The sequence below is a fragment of the Rhopalosiphum padi genome, chromosome 2, assembly GCF_020882245.1.
Source record: "Rhopalosiphum padi isolate XX-2018 chromosome 2, ASM2088224v1, whole genome shotgun sequence".
Lineage (NCBI taxonomy): Eukaryota > Metazoa > Arthropoda > Insecta > Hemiptera > Aphididae > Rhopalosiphum > Rhopalosiphum padi.
Window position 1 is genome coordinate 79,233,386 of NC_083598.1, and position 23,240 is coordinate 79,256,625.

General features: G+C 26.1%; 1 protein-coding gene across 3 annotated transcripts in view; it reads left to right on the plus strand.

The window, feature by feature from the left end:
• LOC132923489 (uncharacterized) overlaps window positions 1–23,240 on the plus strand; it is a 92,477-nt gene that overhangs the window by 30,656 nt on the left and 38,581 nt on the right. For all 3 annotated transcript variants that reach the window (XM_060987519.1, XM_060987520.1, XM_060987521.1), the window contains exon 3: window positions 14,926–15,100. In XM_060987519.1, coding sequence (XP_060843502.1) covers window positions 14,926–15,100 — 175 coding nt within the window. The remainder of the gene's footprint in view (window positions 1–14,925; window positions 15,101–23,240) is intronic.

Sequence of the window (23,240 nt, forward strand, 5' to 3'; positions counted from 1 at the left end):
TTTTTATGATACTTTTGCGTATATTATTAAATTTTATATATAAAATACCATTTTCAAATGCAATATTTTCAATAAAAATTAGTTCAACCTACTTTATTACTAATAATAAAATAAATTAATTTAATAGAAATATCAAAAAACAAAACATGAAATATACTCAGGCAAATAGACCATCTCCGCTCAGAATCATTTTTTGCATACAATAATATATATCACTGAATTCAAATTTAACACATCCATCACAGTGACCCATTTGAAACCTGCTACTGTAAAGCACTTGCTCACCTTTTTTTAAAATTCTACTTTCATATTATGTTAATATTCTAGTATAAGACAAGTATTATCTCTCTAAAATTATATTTATAGCTAGATGGAAGATATTTGAATTTTAAAATATTCTTTTTTTTCTTTTTTTTAAGTACAATAATATTAAAATTGATTTTATTTTAAAATTTGTAATGAAATGTAAAATGTATAAATGTTAGTTTATAAATGAATAATGATCAGTATTATTGTAAACGTTTAGTATTTTTATATAACAACTTATATTTTAATAGTATTTTGAACGATTAATTGTTAAAATAAACTATAATAGTCATATATTTGTTATAAAACATGTTTATGGTACTTCTTAAAGTAAAGTAAAGTAAACAAGTTAAATGACAAAACCTAAAAACTTTTTTGTATTTATTGAAAAGTTATCTACTTAAAGTGTCGTTTACGATAAATAATCTTGCTCCGTCATCAATGTTATCAAATCTATATAGTTACTTTATACAAACAAAATAAATATATCTAATCTACCTATATAATATTTTGTTAGTAAAATTCCTTATGGCCTATAACATATATTTTGTAAACTTTACGGGATGAAAACTAATTTTAGTTTAAGTAAATGTAAATAATTCAAAATCATCAAGGTAAATATAGTAAAATATTGTGACCTTTTAGGATTTACAAGTTGAAAAATATTTAAAAACAATGTTTGATATAAGAATGTATACATGTAATATTTTGGCAGATGTAGAAGGTATTTGTGCAATATACGAGTAGCAAAATTGTAAATGTAATTTTTTTAGTTTAGTAAACATGTAAAAAAAATTTAACTAGTTAAGAAATTGTTGACAGTGTTTTAAGTTTTTACTATTTAATTAAAATATTTTGTATAGATAAAATACTTGGCATCTGGTTAAAATTTTGAGTCTAATTTGGTTCAATATGATACGTATACGTTGAATTTCATATTTTTTTTAGTATCGCTACTGTCTTTACTTTTTTTCAACTGTAGTAAAATGTATATAATTAGTTTATATCATTATGTATTTCTAGTGACATGTAGACATATTCTATAAAAGACAAAATGTAACTATTTGTTGTTCAGTAGAATGATAGAAAGCTAATTACAGAAACTCTAAATTATAGTGCCCGAGACAAACCTGAAACAATTTTAAACAAACAAACATTGATTTTAAAGTAGATAGGTACATGCACAGCTTTTCCAGCATCACGTTGAATTGTTGTGTATAACTTCCATTTAGGATGAGGGTCGCGTGATGTGTGGTTTTTCTTCTTCAAATATGTCATACCTACCTAATATGATATGGTTTACCTGAATAGTACACTTAAATTGATACTTGTGCGTTTTAATATTATATATTTATTTATTAGATTATAAATCCTCCACTCGAGAATCTAGTATCTATTGTTGAAAGCGGGGAATAACGCTGTTCACAATATTCAAAGGCATCTTTAAATTCTTTCTATCTCTCTCTTTCTTTTTTCTTTTTCTCTACACTCCCCTCTTATAAACAAATGTACACCAGGACGTCTTAACTTTATGTTTTTTTAGAGCAGAACTACTACTACGCGTGATCGTCCCTTGGTTTTGTAATTTTAAAAACTGGTAAAAATAAATAAATAATACATAAAAGTCGCGTTTTTCATATAGGTTTATCGACCCACAATGCCTATATGTATGCGTTCCACGTTTCGCGTTTTTATGTACTTACATTCTTATAGGTCGATCCTATAATATAATATGCGTCCTTCGTGTAATGTCATTACAGCCATCTGTTGCTACAACACACGTCTGATCATGGCGATATTTTTCGTTCATTTTAGACGTTAACTCAAAGAAACAAATACACTGTGCAAAATATCTAAATTTAATTTTTTCATCAAAAAACAATTATTACATACTTTATACTTATATAAGGCAAACAATTATTGAAAAATTTAACATGTTCAGTGTATAATACATTTTTTTAAATAATTTACTGATTAAAAAAGTATACAAATCTAAAATACTTGTAATTAAAAATAACAGAGTATTGTTATACATTTAGAATAATATAATTTTAAATAATATTTATATTTAAATTAATAAATGGAAATAAATCACTACTATTAAAAATCCACTTTATTATTAAACAAATTACGTAGGTAAGTTATTAGTCAGTGAATTTATGAGAAACTCGTAAAATTGAAAGCAAATAAATTATATTGGTTATAAGACAGAAATTGTTTTCAAAAATCATTTCAATTAAAAAATGTAAAGTTTGATGTAAAGAATTAAATTGTTATAAACTAATTATAGTATCTATACAAAAAACTACTATAATATTATGATTTTATTCAAAACTTAATGGCCGTGGTAAAATATGAATATATTATTATTAATGGTTTATGTTCAACTATTAATTGGTATATATATATATATATATTGAATTGAATGTCGTATTAGAAGAACTTTTTACATTATAATTTTTTTATTCTTTAGTTTCTTTAAAAATAAATTTAATACTATACATTTCTGGGTCATTAGATTCAAGTTATATTTATGGAAGTATACTTGTAGCACTATTATGTTTTAATATAAATTGTTTAGTATACACACGAGTTGTGTATACGTACATTTCCAAGTTGACAAATTAACTGACTATTGGATTGGATTAATAACGTATAGATCTGTGATGTGTGTTTTGTTTTCGACATGATAACATTAATACGAACGAGAACGGACGTTATTCATTTGTCGGATTTATAATCCTATAAATTATGAATAATCAGCAATTCAATTAATACCATCCAACATACACGTTTTGTTCGCAGCCCGTATACTAATTGTCAAACAATAAAATAATAAACATACGATGCAATTAAAATAATTCAATAATATTAGTACACATAACATAGCGTAGTTGCGTATCAAAGAAATTCGATAACTCGAAGACCGTGACATAGCGAAACAATGTAACTAATAGATTACAAATAACGTTCATTACATTTTATTACATTAAAACAGCTTACTGACTTTTTTTCGTTAGATAAAACCACAGATTATATGTATTTATTTAATCTGTGATAAAACTAGATTCATATCTGTTCATGCATGATAAAACCACATATACGTGCAGTGTTTCAATCACAAATTCGTTGTTCTCGGATAAATAATAATAACATGATTGTATTTGAGTGTTAAAAATTATGGTAATATTGATCATGGATTTTAATCGTTTAAAAAGTTTTAAAACAAATCGCTCGTAAAACAAATAAAACAATATGCAATGGGCTTTTTCTGTGGATAACTTATGAGTTATAATCATAAAACAAATTTTGAATTTTGTTTTTATTTTGAACCAAATTTAGGTATTGGTTTTATATATTTTTCAACATTAAATTTGAAAAAAAGTCATTTTTATAAATACTAATAATACCAAATGTTTACATCATTTATATATAATTTATATGATAAGACTGAGTTTTTTTAAAAGATTTAAAATGTTCCGGTTTCAATCTAAACGCACATAGAAATATTATGTTTACGGAGACACCTTAACACCATCCATCTAACATAAATAAACTATTGAATTATGTTAAGTTGTTCACACTTAAAATTTAATGAAAATGTAAAAACTTCATACGCATTTCATGTTCATCGTAATATATAAAAGGTTAAAAAGAACTTGTTTTTATGGCTTTACTGTCAATTTTGTCTAGACATATAAATATGACTTATCATTCTTATTCTAAGATTTTGTGTTATTCTTTCGCTAGACATAATGCCAACATGTCAAAAATAAGAAAGAAACTTTTTTATGTTGAATATGAAAAATAAATATAAATTGAATCACATATCATGTTATTTACAAATCAAAAAACGAAATTATATAAATTTGAATATGTAATATATAACTTATATAATGGTGTAGTTAAACATATATTTTATTTATCTATAGCATTTAAAAAACGAAATGTATATACATTGTTAAATTACATCGAAGCAGATAAAAGTATAAATTATTACATAAATCATTCATATTTGTATAGTAAATTTCACAACAAAAATACATTTACTATTCCTACAGTTAATTTTTCATTATTATGTATATAGTTTTGTATAATCATTGTATAAATAATTATAGCCAGTCTGTTGTTGTTTAGATAAAGAACATAATTAAATATATACGTATATCTACCATGTAAAAAAATATAAATAGGCACTAAGAAATTCGTTTAAAGCGAGACATTTTTAAAAAGCCATGTAATCATATGATTTCAGCAAGTTTAATGTTAAAGCAAACACACATATACTTCTTGTTTACGCAATAATAACTATTTTAAATTTGAATGAAAAAATATAATTTCGTAATAATATGTAATATTTTGTGATATATTCTATTATAAAAGTTGTTAGTAGAAGCATAAGCATAATATTAAATTATACCGACATTCTTTGATAATCGTTTGATTAATTCACGCATGGCTTAAAATTAAAGTTATTAGTATTTAAGTTGAATTTAATTGAAATATAGATTTGTATGCAAAAAGTTAAGATTCTTGATAACTTACTCAAAATGTTGGAAAAATTAGAAAAATACAGGGTTAGCAATTCTTATATGTGTATACACAATGCATTATTAGGCATACTTATAAAATATCATTTTCGTTAATCATAGCACACGGTATTGGTAAATATGGATTATAGTGGTCATACGTAATTGTTATCAATTGTTTCAACACGAATCTTTTGGAGTACTATTTGAAGTTCCCTGGATCTGATAAAAATTTAAAACAACAGCAAATAATCTCGTGCATTATAGACATTTTACCATTAATGTTAATTTAAACAAACTACTATTTTGTATTAATTTATATAATTTGATAATAATAATTTATTGTACAATAAATTGTTGTAATTCTAAACAAAATCAGCTTCGATCTAATGATGATTGCAGTCTGCAAGACTGCGACTATTTATGGATGGTAAATATTTTATTGAAAAATAAAATTTTCATTATTAAATGCATTCTAATAAAATTATTATCATTATTTTTATTAATTATACGATAATGTCGTTGTATATAAGCACATTTAGATTTATATTTAGTTTTAATTGCAATCATATATCGTAACAAGTACAATATACTGCGGTTTTTACTTTAAGATAAATAACATTTCTTAGAAATTTATGTGTCTGGATTCTTATAGTTTTATGATTTAGTAGAATATATATGAATATACGTAACAGTTATTTTATTTACCAAATATTTTTACTCCTTTTATCCATCCCATTTTGTTTTATCAAACGTTACCTAAGCTTTATATTTTTCTGCCAGCGATAGTATCAGCTTCTAATAAATAATAATCTTTTAGAATAAACTATGGTTGTTATTTTGATAAAATAGATTAATATTTAAAGATTTCATTTTAACATCATATATTATCTAATTAATGTTAAAACACGAATTAAAATCGATTAAAATAGTAATTAAGTAACATAAATTTTATATATATATTTTTAAATACTTGTTATTAAAAATAATATTTAATTCAGGTATAGACTGTGTGACAAGCTTGCCATCACCTGTTACCTGCATTATCTGTAAACTTGCCCAAACATATTTATTTGTTATTGTTGAAACCGATATAATATATTGTAAATTATAATATATAATAGTTACAACAATAAATTGCAGTTAATAATGGCTGTTTCATAAATAGTAATACGAAGTAGCAATATATTAGGTACATTGTTTAATTCAAATACCCACAAATCGGTGTCTAAATTACAAAATAATAATAATTAATACACGGTTCTCTCTAATAACTTATTAGTGCCTATAAAATGTCAACAACAATAACGTTCTATGTACATGTTATACGTGTTTTCATTTCCAAAAATGCTTGTATATTATTTCTATTGTTTTAAAATGTATTATAAAATATAATAGCATCTGCATCTGGACTGATTGAACTGATTAATAATAAACAAAAATTATGATTAACGAGGTGTTTTTACTCCCGTTTTATCGAGAGTACTTAAGACACGTATTAATTTATAGATCTTATATTAACATTACTAACTATACAATCAAATGATTGCAAATTCAGTTGTGACACACCTAAGAAATAAAAAGTGGGAATTGGAGCATTTATAAAACACAACCAGAAAGGTGAGGAGCGATCTCAAACAATTGGTAGGTACGTATTTATTGAAGCTATTTATTAATAACAACTGAACAACTCATAAAGCAGTACACACAAGTTGCTTTAAATTATTTTATATTATTATTTAACTCGTAAAAATAGGTCATATATTTTATCCTGGAGATCACTTTTCATATTTAGTAAATATTATAAAGTATCATGTATCATTGTAGGTATAACTAAAATTATTAGTCTAAAAGATTTCTATGCATGTCTGATTTTGAGAAAGAAATGAATAGTTTAATTATAACAATGATGCATTTTTCAATCTACATTATTGAAGTGGTTTCTATTAGAAGATTTGATTTAGTAGGTATTTAAGATTTTATGATCTATACGTTATGAATTTATGAGCAATGTTTTTATGAAAAATTATATAAATTTATAGAACTAAGAAAATAACATAAATATAATAAAAGTTTTTAAATCAACTATCTTAGAATAAATTAGAAGCTTAAATACTGTCTATACTCAGTATTGTTTTTAGTACCTATACAATAATTCAACGAAAGTTAAATTATTTCGCCATATGAAGAAGGGAATAGTGTTTATTTTATTAATATTTTTACTTTTTTTCATATTTACTATGGTGATTTATACTCATACTCGCTATATAAAAATAATTATTCTACTTATCGACTATACAAACATACATATTATATGCTTAAAATACAATTTACTTTAATTAGTCTTTGCATATTATACAGGTATCTACTTAATTTTCACTAGCATGGTAAAGCTTTTGCTATTTTACCGGGATTAACATTTTTAATCTACATCAAATTACCCATTTAGGATATAGTTGATATTATTATTATTATTTACTCTGCACTAATAGTTTACAATCATGTTATTTCACAACACATTTTCCATTACTTTAAATATTTGGTGTAAAATAACGAAAAATAAAGTACCTATTATCCACCCATCTATTATTATGTTCTTGGAAATAAGTACTCCCGAAACCACAGTCATGGCACACCTATGGATAGTTCATAGCACACTAATGTAAAATAGAATAATCTAGAAGAATGACATTTAAGGCTTAACTAAACTCTAATAATCTATAATAAATTATATTCATGTATTCTTATAGTTTGAAAGAATTTAAATAATTATTTTAGAAAAATTTGTTATTTGTTTTAACACTTCAAAAACCTTCAAAAAAATATTTAGTAATAATATTTAATGTATTACAAAGTACATTAATCATTCTGGTCTTATAACTTTGTTTTAAACTTTAGACTTAATATTACATCTTAATACCATTTAATGATTACACTTTATGTTTTTTTCTTACTTTGTAATAATCCGGGTGTCCATACCATAGTAAATATTAAATTTTGATGGATGATTTTTTTTTCTTCAGTTTATTTAATTTAAATAATTTGTTGTTGACTTATTTTAAAAAAACTCACTTGATTGATATGTAGGTATCAGACTATTTTAATTGAATGAAATATATATATTATAATAAATACCAATTATCATATTATACTAAAAAAAACATCAATTTTCTAGTGAACGGTCTTATACATAATTTTCTTTTTTTAGATTTCGTCCATTATTGCCTCGGTTAGGTTACAACTCACCAACGTCTGTTTATATTTAAAATAATATATATATATATATTTTTTTATTAACGTTAAAATAATATTAATTTTTTACAATTTTTATAGTTATAAAACTCTTAGTGAAGGTTTATCAGAATTTCAATATTTGTATATTAATTATGTAATATAATTTATTATAAAATATTTTATACTTTTTGTAAATAATTTCGAGTATAAAAACTACAATAGAAAAAAAAACTATAACATATTAAATATTAAGATAAAAAAATAAAAACTACAAAGTACGTGAAAAAAATTTGCTGTATTTACACAATAATAATTTATTTCACTTGGATAAGAGTATACGTGCTATTTGAAATTAATTTTGTATAATATTATAAATTCTCATCAGGAACTCGGTTTACGTTATTTTTAAAATAAAATAAAATTTTCAACATATAGTAGATATGATTTTATTTTCTAACCATTGCTTGAAGTATTATTCTATATAAAATACATTATTGCAGCGTGTAGCTAGTAATACGTTTTTCTTTATATTACAATCCATGCTTCTGTGACTGCATATGCGAACTATTATAGGTGTGTGTAGTATATTATATTTGCAAAAATAGAAGAATATTTATGATGTACATTTTACACTATATTATATATAAATATATATTTATTGCTGGTGCTTAAGTACCGTATTATAATATGCATAGACTAGAGCGGTTACTGGTTAATAATTTAAAAAATTATATATATATAATTTATATTTATCCAATCGTTGAACCAATTATGTTAATTATGGTATACGAATAAATAATATGATCGTGTATTGTGTACTGTATATAATACATGTTAGCTACTCGACTATTTTTTCTTAGTGCTTATGTGTATTTGGGAAACGTCAAATATAATTTTATTCATTTCTTCGTGAACATTTTCTCAATGCGCAAATTATTCGAATACATTAAAGTATTGAAAATTATCAGTCGGGGACAATCTTCACAAAACATATTATACTATTCATATTATATCTACAATATGGATATATAAGTATAGTAGGTATAAAAAGCTAATAGAAAATATTTTTTGTCATGATCGTATGAATATTTCTTTTTCATGATGACCCTAAGCTTCATTCAAATTCTGTAAAATAAAAGTATATAATAATAACGCAAAATTTCAAATAGACTATAATTGATGAATAATATAATTCATAATATTTTATACTTACTATAACATCACAATCACGATTTTAATGATAAAATAACAATGGAAATAATGTTTTTCATACATATTTTCTTTTAGTTAGAGCTATAAATAAGAAAAATATTTTTAACAATAAAATTCTTTGAAATAATACGTACTGTGATCAATCTACTTATATTTGGTAAATCGTAAATATAATACTTAAGTACAATATAATATGTTGTATTTTTTGAATAATATCATTATCATACAACATACATAAACATAGTTGTATAATATTATATTTAACTTTAGGGTATACGTATAAGATATGTAATTTAGCATAAGTACCGCTATAGGCCTCAATATAATTTGCTGCCCCTTTCCGAACATCCTCTTTTGCTATGAAAAAAAGGAAAATTTGAATTATTTTTAATTTTTTTATTTATTAAAAATTAATTATTTAGAAAAACGTAATTAAACTATATCAAAAGTATTAATATTAAAATAATTATAGTACAAATACATTTTTTTTTTAAATAACATAATCTACAAATTAAGTGTGTCATACACTACATAGCGTGAAACTAATGAAACTGTGTAATATTTAAGTTATAATAATAGGAAATAACAAAATGTTATCATCACGAATTAAAATATAGTACCTACTGCCTATATATAAATTCGTGGTTATAATTTCAGCATCATAGATAAGATTATAGAACGACTATTGATACCGACTTTTGTTTGTTCTTTATGTGACAAATACTATTTTTATAATCCAGTGCCACAGCCCACAGTGCGGTGAAAATGCATGTATGCGTTTTACATATACTTAAAATACATATGATTATTATTAACTATTAAGTATCTAAACGTTAGTCGATATTTTACGAATAAATAAAAAAAAATGTTAATACGTGATCTACAAACAATTTAAATAAATAAAATAAAGTAATTTGTTCAGTAGAAATTTTCTGCTCTTAAAATTTTGCCACCCTAACCTCAGACCTGAACGTGTTGATGTGTTATAATAAATAAATAGATAGAACCTAGTACCTACTTAATGTGTATTATTTCAACGTATAAAACGATATAAAGATATTTAAACAAGGTGCCTATAAAATAATTAAAATCAAGTTTTGTTGTAAAGATATTTTATTATACTCTATTCTTCGACAAAATAATTAACATGGGAAATAATAATAACATAATATATTTATTATAACACAAACATTTTTCAATGTTATTTTATATGCATTGTTTGTTTTTTTCACTATTGTAATAACAGTTGGTTTTAGACTATATAGTGTTTACTGTTTAGACCTACAATGTTTCTGTTTGTGCAAAGTTAATCGCTTAGTGTAGCTGTTGTTAAATATTTTAATCTGAAAGCAAATATATTTCAAAACTTTTCTTTATAAACATTTAAAATTAATAATAAAAAATGTTTGAAAGAAACTCGTGAACCATAAAAAGAAAATTTGTAACTTTTCACTATTATATTTTTTTAAATCGTACTAATTACCATAATTACTGTAATTTGTAGTGATTATATAAACATTGTAGCTTGTGTACATTAAATATACAATATGCTCACGTGCTTTCAAATATTTTCAGTATTGTTTTTTAAGAACTAAGTAGGTATGTACTATGTAGATATTTTTTAAATAATAATATAAATAGTCCTGTAGTTACTGTAATACAATTTAACATGCATTACATTATACTATTATAGGTGCATATATTCATATCAGAAATTTATTAATTGGTGGTGGTTAATTTAAATAATAATAATTTGTTCTATAACAGTGATTTATAAACACGGAATAAAGCACATGCGCTTTTCCGTGACGTTTCGAAAGAATTAAAAACGCGATAGTCCAACTAACCACAAAATTACGGCGTATTTTTATTATTTTACTGTTTAACATAATAACACTTTTTAGTGGTGACTGGGTCGAGTTGATTATAATATACGATATAATATTATTGCACCACGTCCTGGGTTATTAACAGTATGTTCTGTATTATTACATCGCAGTGGTCAACAGCAAAAATATGAACAAATTGTATTATTATGTACGAGATTCGCGGCAAATGAGAGTGTATCTGCGACGAAATGAAAATGTGTTTTCTTGAAATAGTATTTTGTACGAATTTGTTTTCATCGTGAATTGAAACGTATTTTCTAGAGAGTTCCATAACACAAAAGCTCTCTTTTTCGGTACGTAGACGGGGAACCAGTAGTTAGAGTATTATATACTCATCACGTTCGCGCATATACAAATGGCCGGGGGAAAGTAGGGGGGGGGTAGAATTTGTAAACGCGCGCCCGTTGTTGTTCACTACCCATGTGTGTACTTACAAACAACGACTACCCCCTCCTCCCTTATAATTTACACTTGACCTTTTACGGTTAAAATGCATATACATATATAAATATTTTATATCATGTACATACCTACGCTTATAGAGTAGGTGAGGAAGGGGGGCGATAAAAGTCATAGTACTTGTGGCTGGTAGTAGTGGTGTTATAATAGGTACCTATATATAATATATATTTATATATAAATATATATACGCGCGATAGCAAAACATCCGAATTAAATTATTAATGATATTATTATTTAAATTATTAAACAATAAACGGTGTGTACTCGAATTCGCCGCCGGATCCAATAATCTAGATAATATATACAAAACACGGCAAGGCCGCAGCTCCGTATGTATAATAATGTAATAATTATGTGTACACCACTTAAATATATAACGCGTGTATATTATAATGTAATATAAGTACACACAGTCCGTACTGTATACAAAACAAACAGCGACGACGAAATATGTTTATACGCGTACACACAGAACACGGGTGAAAAAGAGGTATATAATTCGATTAGGACGTACCATGATAATAATAATAATGTATAACCCGTTGACATTTTAATGGCACTCATCCAAATTCGAGCTCTTCGTACCGACCCCGTCCCGTTTCAATAGAGCCATCGTCGTCTGTATAATTCGATAACATAATAATATTACCAGGAGGTACCACTATTAACTATCGACGATTATAAACGGCGCAGTGGTGTTTACGACGGGTCGATCCATCGTATAGGGACTCCCCCCCCCATAATGGCTGATGTAAAAACGTACTAACTCTAAAATAGTCATCGCAGTCATTAAAAAAATAAAAATTTTATACGGGTGGTTTAATTAGTATAAACTATAAAGCCTAAAGCATATAAAACTACTTTTCACGTACCTATATAATATAATATTATATCAACGGAAAAGGTAAGATGTGCATGTAAATGCTAAATACTAAATATTTTCAACCCCCTTACCATCGGGACTTATCAAGAACCACCCCTGACACGGCGGCTGCGTCGTAGGCACCTACTTGTATACATTTTATTTTAATATAGCTGTTTTCTATACAACGCCACCCGTTGATCGATATTTACCGGTCGGTGTCGTCACAAGTGAATATTCATTTTACGTGCACGTGTACATTAAAATAATATTAATACTGCGTTGTGCGTATCATTACATAATAGGGTGGGTATCTATATATAGTTAGTTTTATAATAAACTATTACGGTAGTGTACTAGTAGTTGTAGTAATAGTTGTGCTAACTAATAACAGCTATTATCGCTAAACTGGCATTGGTATTTAATGTATTAATGCCACAGTAGTCGTTTAAGTACGACCTAAACTTGACCGGTGGAAGGAGGGTAGACGTAGAGAATTGTCGTGGGTGTCGAGAAAGGGTGAGAGGAGAGAATCTTGCGCCCAAATATTCCATCGAAAGAATTATACTCCCTGTTACTACAGCTGCGCCCCGTGCGTCGTTTTCCTTCGTCGGCCGGATGACAAATGGTTTTGCTTTTCCGGATGTTGACGCCAAAACAACCGTTATCCTACAGTAGTGTGTATATAATTTTTGTTTTGTTCTGTTACAAGATTTTCGGCGCCGTCTGTTTTCCAAGAAAATATACTGATTTATCGTGCGTCTCTTTACTATCATCTCGCCCCTAGGGTCGCAGCGGAAATCGCAAAATATCTTTTACCTACTCACATAATGCGTAACATTCCAGACGCGAAATTGCCTGATTCATGAAATGTACATTTTTTTGTACATTATGTCAACGCTATACTGATGTCAGACAGCAACAGTAATTCATAATTGAATGCTAAGTTCACTATGGCGTGATTGCAATATGGTATTATGTAGGTAAAGTTAGTTTTAGAACTTTGTAAAGGATGTTTCACCGAGTAAGTTTGTCCTTTAATTATGCGTTTATTCAAATTTCGATTATTTTGTTGTTGACATTTTCGTGTTGAAGATCATGTTTTATTATTTTATAATATTTAGATCTTCGTACTGTGCTTTCCTGTGGTGTTAAAAATTTTATTTTCAAACGAGAATTCGTGTTTTATTTTTTATTGTAAATTGTATTGAAAACATATTTTATATGATATAAAAACATATACGAATTTTATGGGGTGAGGGAAATGATTAGTATTTCATATACCTAGCGAGGTTTACAGTTTATTACTATAATATTATGTTACATATTATGTCTATGTATTCTATGGCAATGCGCATACCTTTATTACCATTGAATGAAGTGTACATTTACTTTTCGAAGAATTTTCTTTCCATTAACCTCATATACGTATAATGTGAAAAATACTTCTTACTAGAAAAACGGACGCGAACTATATTTTTGATGAGTTACTATCGAGGTTGTTTTGTTTTGTTGAATAATAAATCTCAATATTACATCTTTAAATTGAAATATTTTGGAAGTCCTACAAGAAAAGTGAAAAATGTTCTTCCTTTCGTTTGGTAGTATATAATTTACAATTTGAAAGATATTTCAAGGAAATATACAAACAAAAGTCTTGTATTCATAACCATTGTATATGTGTAAGATCGTGAAAGTGAATATGCTTTGGTAAGGTTCTTTTAAATATAAACGTAAACATCATTGAATTTAAATATTTATATTGAATAAATTTATCAGAATTTATCATAATCATAATATATTTTAAAATCAAAATATTGTTATTAGTACGTTAAATGAAGATTATATTGTATGTGTTATGTTTTATACAACACTCAGTCTATAGTTTCAAACAATTTTCTAATTAAATTTATCCACACATTATACAATTCCAAATTTTAAATTTCAGTCCTAAAAAAATATAAATAGCACATAATATAATAATACAAATAATATAAAGTTAGTTGTTGCACCATATCAGCGTTGGACAGAATACCGTTTATAATGGCAAATGAAATTCGTCCATTTCGTTCGTGCGGCTGCAATAGAACTATGACGTTGTCTTTCGGCCGTTTCATGAATATTGCACGAGTGACTCGGTCGTTTCTCGAAATGGTCCAGAAAAACTGCGGCCATTTCACGAATTGTACGATTCCGCGTTGGGGTATAATAGTAACATAATAATACGCATTACGCGTATACATATTAAATATAATACGCTTAACAGACACGTATACGGCATTCTCCGTGCAATGTTATCTTGTATCGTATTAAGGACTACTTCACAATGGTATCACAACGCCTATATTATTATACTGTTGTCATTTGTATACACTGTGCACCAAAGCAAATAAAATCATTATATTATTATCGTATTATTTGTGTTTCGCAGTGAGGATGAACTGTTCGGCTGCCGCCTCGACATTGTACAATTATACGATCACAATGAATGGCAGACTACTGGCTCGGGGAAGTCAACCGGACGCCGATGGTGGATGCAATCTAATAAAATTTGACTGGTCTGTGACAACGGCCGATCAACAATCGCACAAATATTTAACATTTAAGTGAGTACCTGAATATATATATATATATATGTACATGTGTGTGTGAGTGTGTATGCGTATAAATTTGTATGTATATGCGACTGCAGATTACCATAAATATTAAATATAATAATTTATATAAAAATTATCAACGATCTGATATAATATTATTAATATATAAATCCAATAAATAATATATTAACAGGGTATAGAAAATGTAACCACTTTACAACTATACTTGAAAAATTAAATCGTGTATTTTAATAATAATAATAATAATAATAATAACAAGTATAAAACATATACATAGACAACTACTGTATGTCTGTATGGAAACGCGCATTGCCTTGCATCCCCAAAACGACGCAACTGTACCATTCAAGTTTATGCATAATAATAATAATAGTAATACATTTCCTATACTGTAAAGAATTTTTACTTATAATTTAAATAAAAAAGATTGTAAATTATACAAATTATTTAGAGTACCTACTATACCTATTTATATAACTCATTAAATATTTGTGTTTTGTGATACAAATATTTTGCTATGATACATAAATAATATATTTCAATAATTTAAATGCCCGATTTGATATGTAAAATTTACATCTTATATAACTACAACATTATTTTATATCACCTTACCGTACCCAACACGATGAAGTTGCGACTTGCAGTATAAAAATCACATAATAGCTAGATAAATTGTTTTTAAAATATAATAATGTTAGTTAAAAAAAAATAATAAATAAATTATCTTCATTAATTACAAACATTTAACATTTTCAGCTTCCTAAAAAAAAATTGTTTTCGTAAAAATGTTGTTGAAAAATGTAAATGGTATGTTTGTTTGTTCGTAAAGGATAACTTTTTTTTTATTTAAATACTTTCAGGTCAAATAATATTAATAATAAAAAGTATTTGTATGTATTTAAATATTTTTTTTATATTACTGTATTACTATTACCAAAAAGGTAGGTATATGAAATTCACAAAGGGTACATCGGGTACATTTTATATAGTACTCCAAAATCATATGTAGTTTAGTGCATACCGACGTGATTTGTATATTATGCGTCTAAAATATAATATATTTTAACGTCAAGATTGATGCGAGTGTCTGTGTATAATTTTCGCTCGCATCAATCTAATTTCGATTGTTAATTAATGGTCTAAGCAGTAAGCATGCTATGAATCATTTCATCATGTAAGCGTTTTCTAACAATTTCAAAATTTCATGTCCATCTATCAGATTTTATTCGACAAAATAGTAATAAATTTACACATCTAACGTACACTAAAAAAAAAAAAAGAAATAAAGAATTAATTTTTTCTGCTCGAAAATCGTCTGAAACGCGCCTGGGTTCAAATCAATCAATAATACGTGTATTGTCGACAATTGAAATGGGTTGACAGATTATTGATTTATACGTTTGTTATTATCATATAAATACATGCTGACACGATAGTAGATATCTTATTTTGGCTTTTAGGGCTAAGCTTTGTATACACATTCATTTATCTTTTTACCAGCATCCAAATACGAATTTGATCAGCGCAGTATACAGTATACCTAATATCCAAGAATAATCTATTTTATTTTGATAAATTATTATTAGTAAAAAATAACCAACGATGGCGTTGTGCCACACAATACATGTCCGCAAGTGCATATTCAGCTGTAGTAGGTTTTTTATTTAACAATATATACAATAATATATAGATATTATATAGATATTCATATTAAACAGTGTTGTTTTTTGAGTTTCTGGCATACCTATAAACTGGGTAATATATTATGAAAAATCATTGTATTGGAAATACTTACTGACTACTGCAGAAATATTGAATAAAAGTTGAGTTATCATGATGATTTAGCGGCACTCTAAATAATATGAAAAGTTTTCGTTAGTGATATGTGAACAGCTCGGATTATCGCCACTTAGTAAATATTTTGTTTTGCATAAAAACATATTAAGTAATTACGCCATCAATTCTTAAATTATAAATACGTAGAGATATCATTAAAATGTATTATTCTATTATTAAAACAATCCAAAATTCGCGTTCAAATAATATATAATAAACATATCACGGCGTGAGAAAAATAGTAATCGAGAGCAAGACAGTGGTTTTGAGCTAGACGGTGCTCGTGATCAAGTAATAGTTATTTGAAAAACAGCATTCGTGAGTAAAAAAAAAGTAGTCATGAATATGAAGTAGATTTTAACAAGATTATAGTCGTGAACTTGCAGTAGCCTTGAGCAAGAAAAGTTCGTAAAAAAATGTTAAATAATAAAAAAAAATGGAATTGAAAAAATATTTTATAAATAATCCCTTATGCCTATCATTATTCTTTTTTTTTCATGCCGATTATGAATTTAGCTTAATGAATTTTCCTTTGCAATACTTATATTTAAATTATAAAAATCGCAGTTTTGACTAATACCCTCCTTAGTTACTATTAAGTCAAATATTATTCTGCTATAGTTTATTAGACACATATTAAATAGACTATATGCGCATGTAACAAACAAAGTGCAAACCTTCTGTATGAATAAATCATCTTAAAGAAATGAATAAATTAACATTTGTCTTATTGATTTTCACTCACAAAAAATAGATTTATTTTAAATGTCTTCTTTTGAAAAATGATTCCAAATTGAACTTGGTTTAACTATGTATTAAACATTTTTTTGACTTCTCTATAAGGTTACTGTTATAAGAATTTAATACTGTGGTTTTTATTATTGTAAATCAAACTCTAAATAAAGTACCAAAAAAATTACATCAATACAATCAATTCATTACGTGAAACATTTGGGATTTTTTTACCATCTAAAAAATTATACGGAAAATAAGATTAAAAAACAACATTATATATTCTGTGTTTTGCTCGGAATCTAAAATTGATACTCAACGGTAATAGAAAACAAAATGTTGGTGTAAGTAAAAAAAAGTATTATAATATATAGATTGTATTCTTAGATACGAAAACAAAAAACTTTAAAAATGTATTGTATAGTAAAGTTGTGTATATGTAATAATTCATTGTTAAAATATTTATAATTTGTGTTATTGTCAAATTGTAAAGATAAATCAAAAACTTAAGAATTTGAGCAAACAATAATGTTAATTATAATACATAACACAGTACTGTGTTTCTAGTTTCTAATTTTTTTCTTCTTTAATTTTTCTCTTTCATATTCTTTTTCACGGAAAAATTGGTGTCCAAAATGCTTTATACATTATATATAGAAAAAATATTTATTATATAAACACTAAGGATATTGTTATATAAAAAAAAAAAACAATAAAATTTGTACAATAATTATTCTAATCAAATTAACATACCATTAATCTAACATAATAAACATAATATTACACGCATATTCAACGATGATTGCCAATAAATATTTCCGTTGATCCAAATATTTTTTGTTAGAAAAACAAAAATGATTACAATGTAATATTAATTTCATCACGTTAATAAAACCTATTATGAATATATGTGCCTATAATATATTGTATAATGTATATAGTTATTATTACGCAAACTAGTTAAAAATGTTTTCTAACAAATGCTTAGTTTCGCGTCGTAAGTAGAAATTAAAAACCTAAATTCATTCAGAAAAAAAATGAACTTACACTTGTAAGGAATACTTATAATAGTTGCTGGATATCAAAAGTCTAGTTAATAGATTAGTGAAAGTTAGAGGGAGGAATGATAATTATATTGAGACTGTTGAAAAAGTTTACCTGTAGCTTAGATTATATCCCATTAAAATTTTTAATTTAAGTTTTTTTTTGTTAAATTATTATCACTACATATCAGGCGCAGGATTTAAATGCAAATTAGTAAGCTACGCTATTTTAGAACCATCATGGTGTTCAGAAACTGGTGGGTAGTGCCTAATTTGTAAAAATATAATATACTTTTAGATAGTGGTTTTCAAACTTTGTTTATGGAGCCATTAGGTTGCAATAAAAAAGGCCTGATGTCTATTTTATTATTAAAAAATAAAACGAATCATAATTCATAATAATTATTACAATGCAATTAATAACTTGTATGTGTGTGTCTGTGGAGCCTATATCACTCTCATGGAGCACATTTTAAGAATCACTGCTTTAAAAGAAGAATATATTTTATAAAAAATATTTTAATAATATCATATCCATACTAAGGTTCGATGTTAATTCGAAATTTTAATTGGAGTATTATTTTTTAAACTAACTATTTAACAGTTAATTTAACTCATTAATACTTTCTTAATATTTTCTTAAATACATATTAGATACTTGTTTATATTTTTTAGGTTACGATTATAAATAAAACAGTTTTAATTAATAGAGATTAATTTAAAAGCACGACCTTGTAACACAGTTTTGTGTACAAACATTCTGATGTACTGCTACACCGCCTTGTAAGTAATTCTAACATAGAGGTTTAATTGGTAATCATGTTTTTCGTTTATAACTTAATAACAAAAAAATATTTACTATCTTGGTATAGTGGGTACTATAGATAGAGTATTTATTAGGTAGTTTGTTGACCACTAGTTTTATTAAACAATTTTTTTGTTTATTTATCTCTTTGTCTGAAGTACATATTTTGGATTATTTCTTTATCCAGGGTTAGGAGTATACTTTATAATATTTTTTCCATACTTGATGCTTAGTGACTTATTTCTATAACTTTTATTCTAGATAATATTCTATTTATTATTTTGGAAAGGAAAAAGATGTGCATTTTTTGTCGTTGTGTTGATGGCTTTTTCGTTGGAGAGTATTTAAGCCAAGTTTAGTATATCTTGTTCGTTATGATACGAACCGTTTATTGACTATTATAATTCAAAGAATGGTTGATCGAATAGATTAAAGTCTTTTTACAGCTGATGCGCTGAGTGAGGATAGATTATAGATATTTGGCGAAAACGCCCAGTTTCTATGGTTAATTATGTTATAATTAGAAAAATAAGTTTTGTATAAAAATTTTCATTTTTTATCTACCATAAGTACTAATTAGATCAAATTTGCAATCAAAAACCTTCTTTAAAGTTAAAGATCGAAGTATTTTCTACGATAAGATATGTACACAAACACAAAAAATAAACAAATATAAAAAATCCACATCGATGTAAAACTAATAAATGTTAAGAAAAATATTGGTAAATGAAATATTAATCTGAATTTTTACTTACTAAACTTCGATTAGTATAATATTTTTACACTCATCAAATGTACCCTTGTACCCCATATTTGAGTATTATAATACCTTACGGGGTAGACGTATAAACCTGATGTAATTGAGAGTGATCGGTCAAATCTCTATGTGTAATATATTATTTCTATGATATTGTATGACGATATACACGTTCGCATAAATTTATTTCTATGTCATGGCGTATTTTATATGGCGAGGGAGGCGCTGTCATCGCTGTGTCACGTCCCCGCGGGGTGGCGCATGGTTATGATGAATGTTTTTGTGCTTCACGGGGAAACCGAAAAACGCCTCAGAGTCGAGACGGTATTATAATAAAACGATATATTATCATTATTATTAATTATTATTGTCATGTGCGTGTCTCCTGGCAAGCTCTACGAAGTACCCGCGGTGCTCATAATATACATATCTACCTTATATCGCCCTATAACTACACGAGTTTCGATTTTCATCGCGCTGTCAATCATTATCACGATGTATTACATTTTATACATATACTGCAAAAAGAGATATATGATTATTATTATTTTATCGTGATTAGCTGTTATCTTTACGGTGATATTTCTTTGTTCTTTAACCGAGCGGAGTGTTAAAGATACGTCGATATAATTATGATGAGGAATGCCACGGTAAAAAATTAATAATATAATAACTAGGTTATAACGTTACCTGTTATAGGCATTGACGAAAAAGGAAAAAAAAATATGAAAATTTTGAATATAATAACATAAAATATTTAGAAGTGCTCATCCGGTGCAAAAAATTCTTAAAAGGAAATTCCAATCATATAAAAAGCATTCGAGAGATCATTATATATGAGACTCGGGAATGGCATTACCACACACACACACACACACACACACACACACACACACACACACACACACACACACACACACAAACACACACATATTCGTACTTATAAGAAAAAAATCCACACGCGAATTAGCATTGTTGCGATATTATCATTATTAACATAAGCAAAATACCTATTAGCTATACAATATACCTGCTAAGTCGCAACATAAACAGAAATGCCGTGAAACTTCGGACATGGTATAATATTATAATCATATAAGATATAAGTAGATTTATTATATCATACAAAAGGCATGAGTCCGAACCACGATAAACGGACGGCAACTCGTATTTGTATGTCATTTTTACGTGTGTGTATTACATTATTGCTGGTTAGATGACTATTATTATATCACACGTGTGGTATTATAATAGTAATATTAATAATCCAATGCAAGCTTTATTATAGTCTATAGGGGAATATTGGGGCTTGTGAGGTATATAAGTCCTCCGGGGTGTTTTCAAGCCTCCCCTACACACAAATATTTACCGAAGTAGAATAGAATATTGATGATGTTACTGCCTAATGTTTAAACGTTCAAAAATACAGTGAAACCTTAAAATATCAGGAACTTTTAGTCACCGAAATTTTTTCCATTTTTTGAAAGTATCCGGTATTTAGAAGAGAAAAGGTAAATGAACTAATGATACAAATATATATATTTATATTATTTTTGCGTATAAATATAATTATAATATGTATTATTATTTAAAAAAAATCAGTTACTGGATATGATGAATACGACGGATAAGATAAACTATAATAGTATAATAATGTATAAAATGCACACTATAATAAATATACTTAGATAATAATTACGATAAAAATAATTAAAATCTAGTCAAATAAGTATCCGTTATTTAGAGGTTTTCCTGTAGATAAGTAATGAATATTTTCCCATTCCCGAAAAATGTATTCGCTTTTTGGAGGTACCTATCTACCATTTAAAGTTGTCCGTTAAGGCTGATTTAATCGTGTATATAAATAAATACATAGGGTACTATATATTATGCATATATAACTATGTAAGAAAATACTATAATTATTACGATCTTATAAAAGTATATCTACTTAAATATGCAATGTATAATAAGATACGTATATTATGTGCTAAAAATATACAATTTGAATGATAAAATATCGTTCACAAAAAATCAATCGACAAATGAGTATTAACTGAAGTTCAACATATTATGTTTAAATCTACTGTAACTAATTAAATAGGATAGTAGTAGAAAAACACAATTTAGTATGTATTTAAAAATATATTACAAGTTACGCATAGCTTGAAAAAAAATATGATTTGTTAACTCATAAAATATGAGTAATTTAAATTAAACAAAAAAAATAGAAGTACAAAAAATTATTAAAAAGTTGAAATAAATAACAAAAATGTAAAAAAAAATCATATAAACCGTCTTTTATTTGTATCAGAATTTTAGAAGCAAAATTTGTTTGCATGTTATAAATAAATATAGTAAATAATTAATTTGATTATTAATAATTATATAATGCTTAAACTTTTCTTAATTATATTAGTGTAATTTTATTAGAAGTAAATGTTGAAATAAATTATCCATATTTATTGTGTAATTCACATATTATTATATTCAATTTTGATAATTATATGTTGCCCTATGTCATGGATAGTTTGTTTAATAATAATAATAAAAAATTATATGTTGCATTGTAACATTTAACATTTTTTTAAATTTTTATAAATACCAAGTATAATAATATTGTGTATCAATATATCAAAATGCTATAATAACAGAATATTAAAAAAAAAAAAATGCTTGATCAAGAACCCGAAGTAACTATAATCTGTCTCAAAGTAGAATACACCAGTTTTGTTCACTTTTTTTTCTTTCCATCGGTCACTATTTATGCCATTATGTGAAAAATAAACGTCACCGAATGGAAACGGGTCGCGCTCTATTACTCTGGTGTATTTACTTTGAGATAGAATATAGGTAGAATAACAAGTGATTAGGTATGCAACTTTAATTATTTTATAATAAAATTTAAAATTTCGTTTATAGTGAGAATATTATTGATTATATTATATTAAT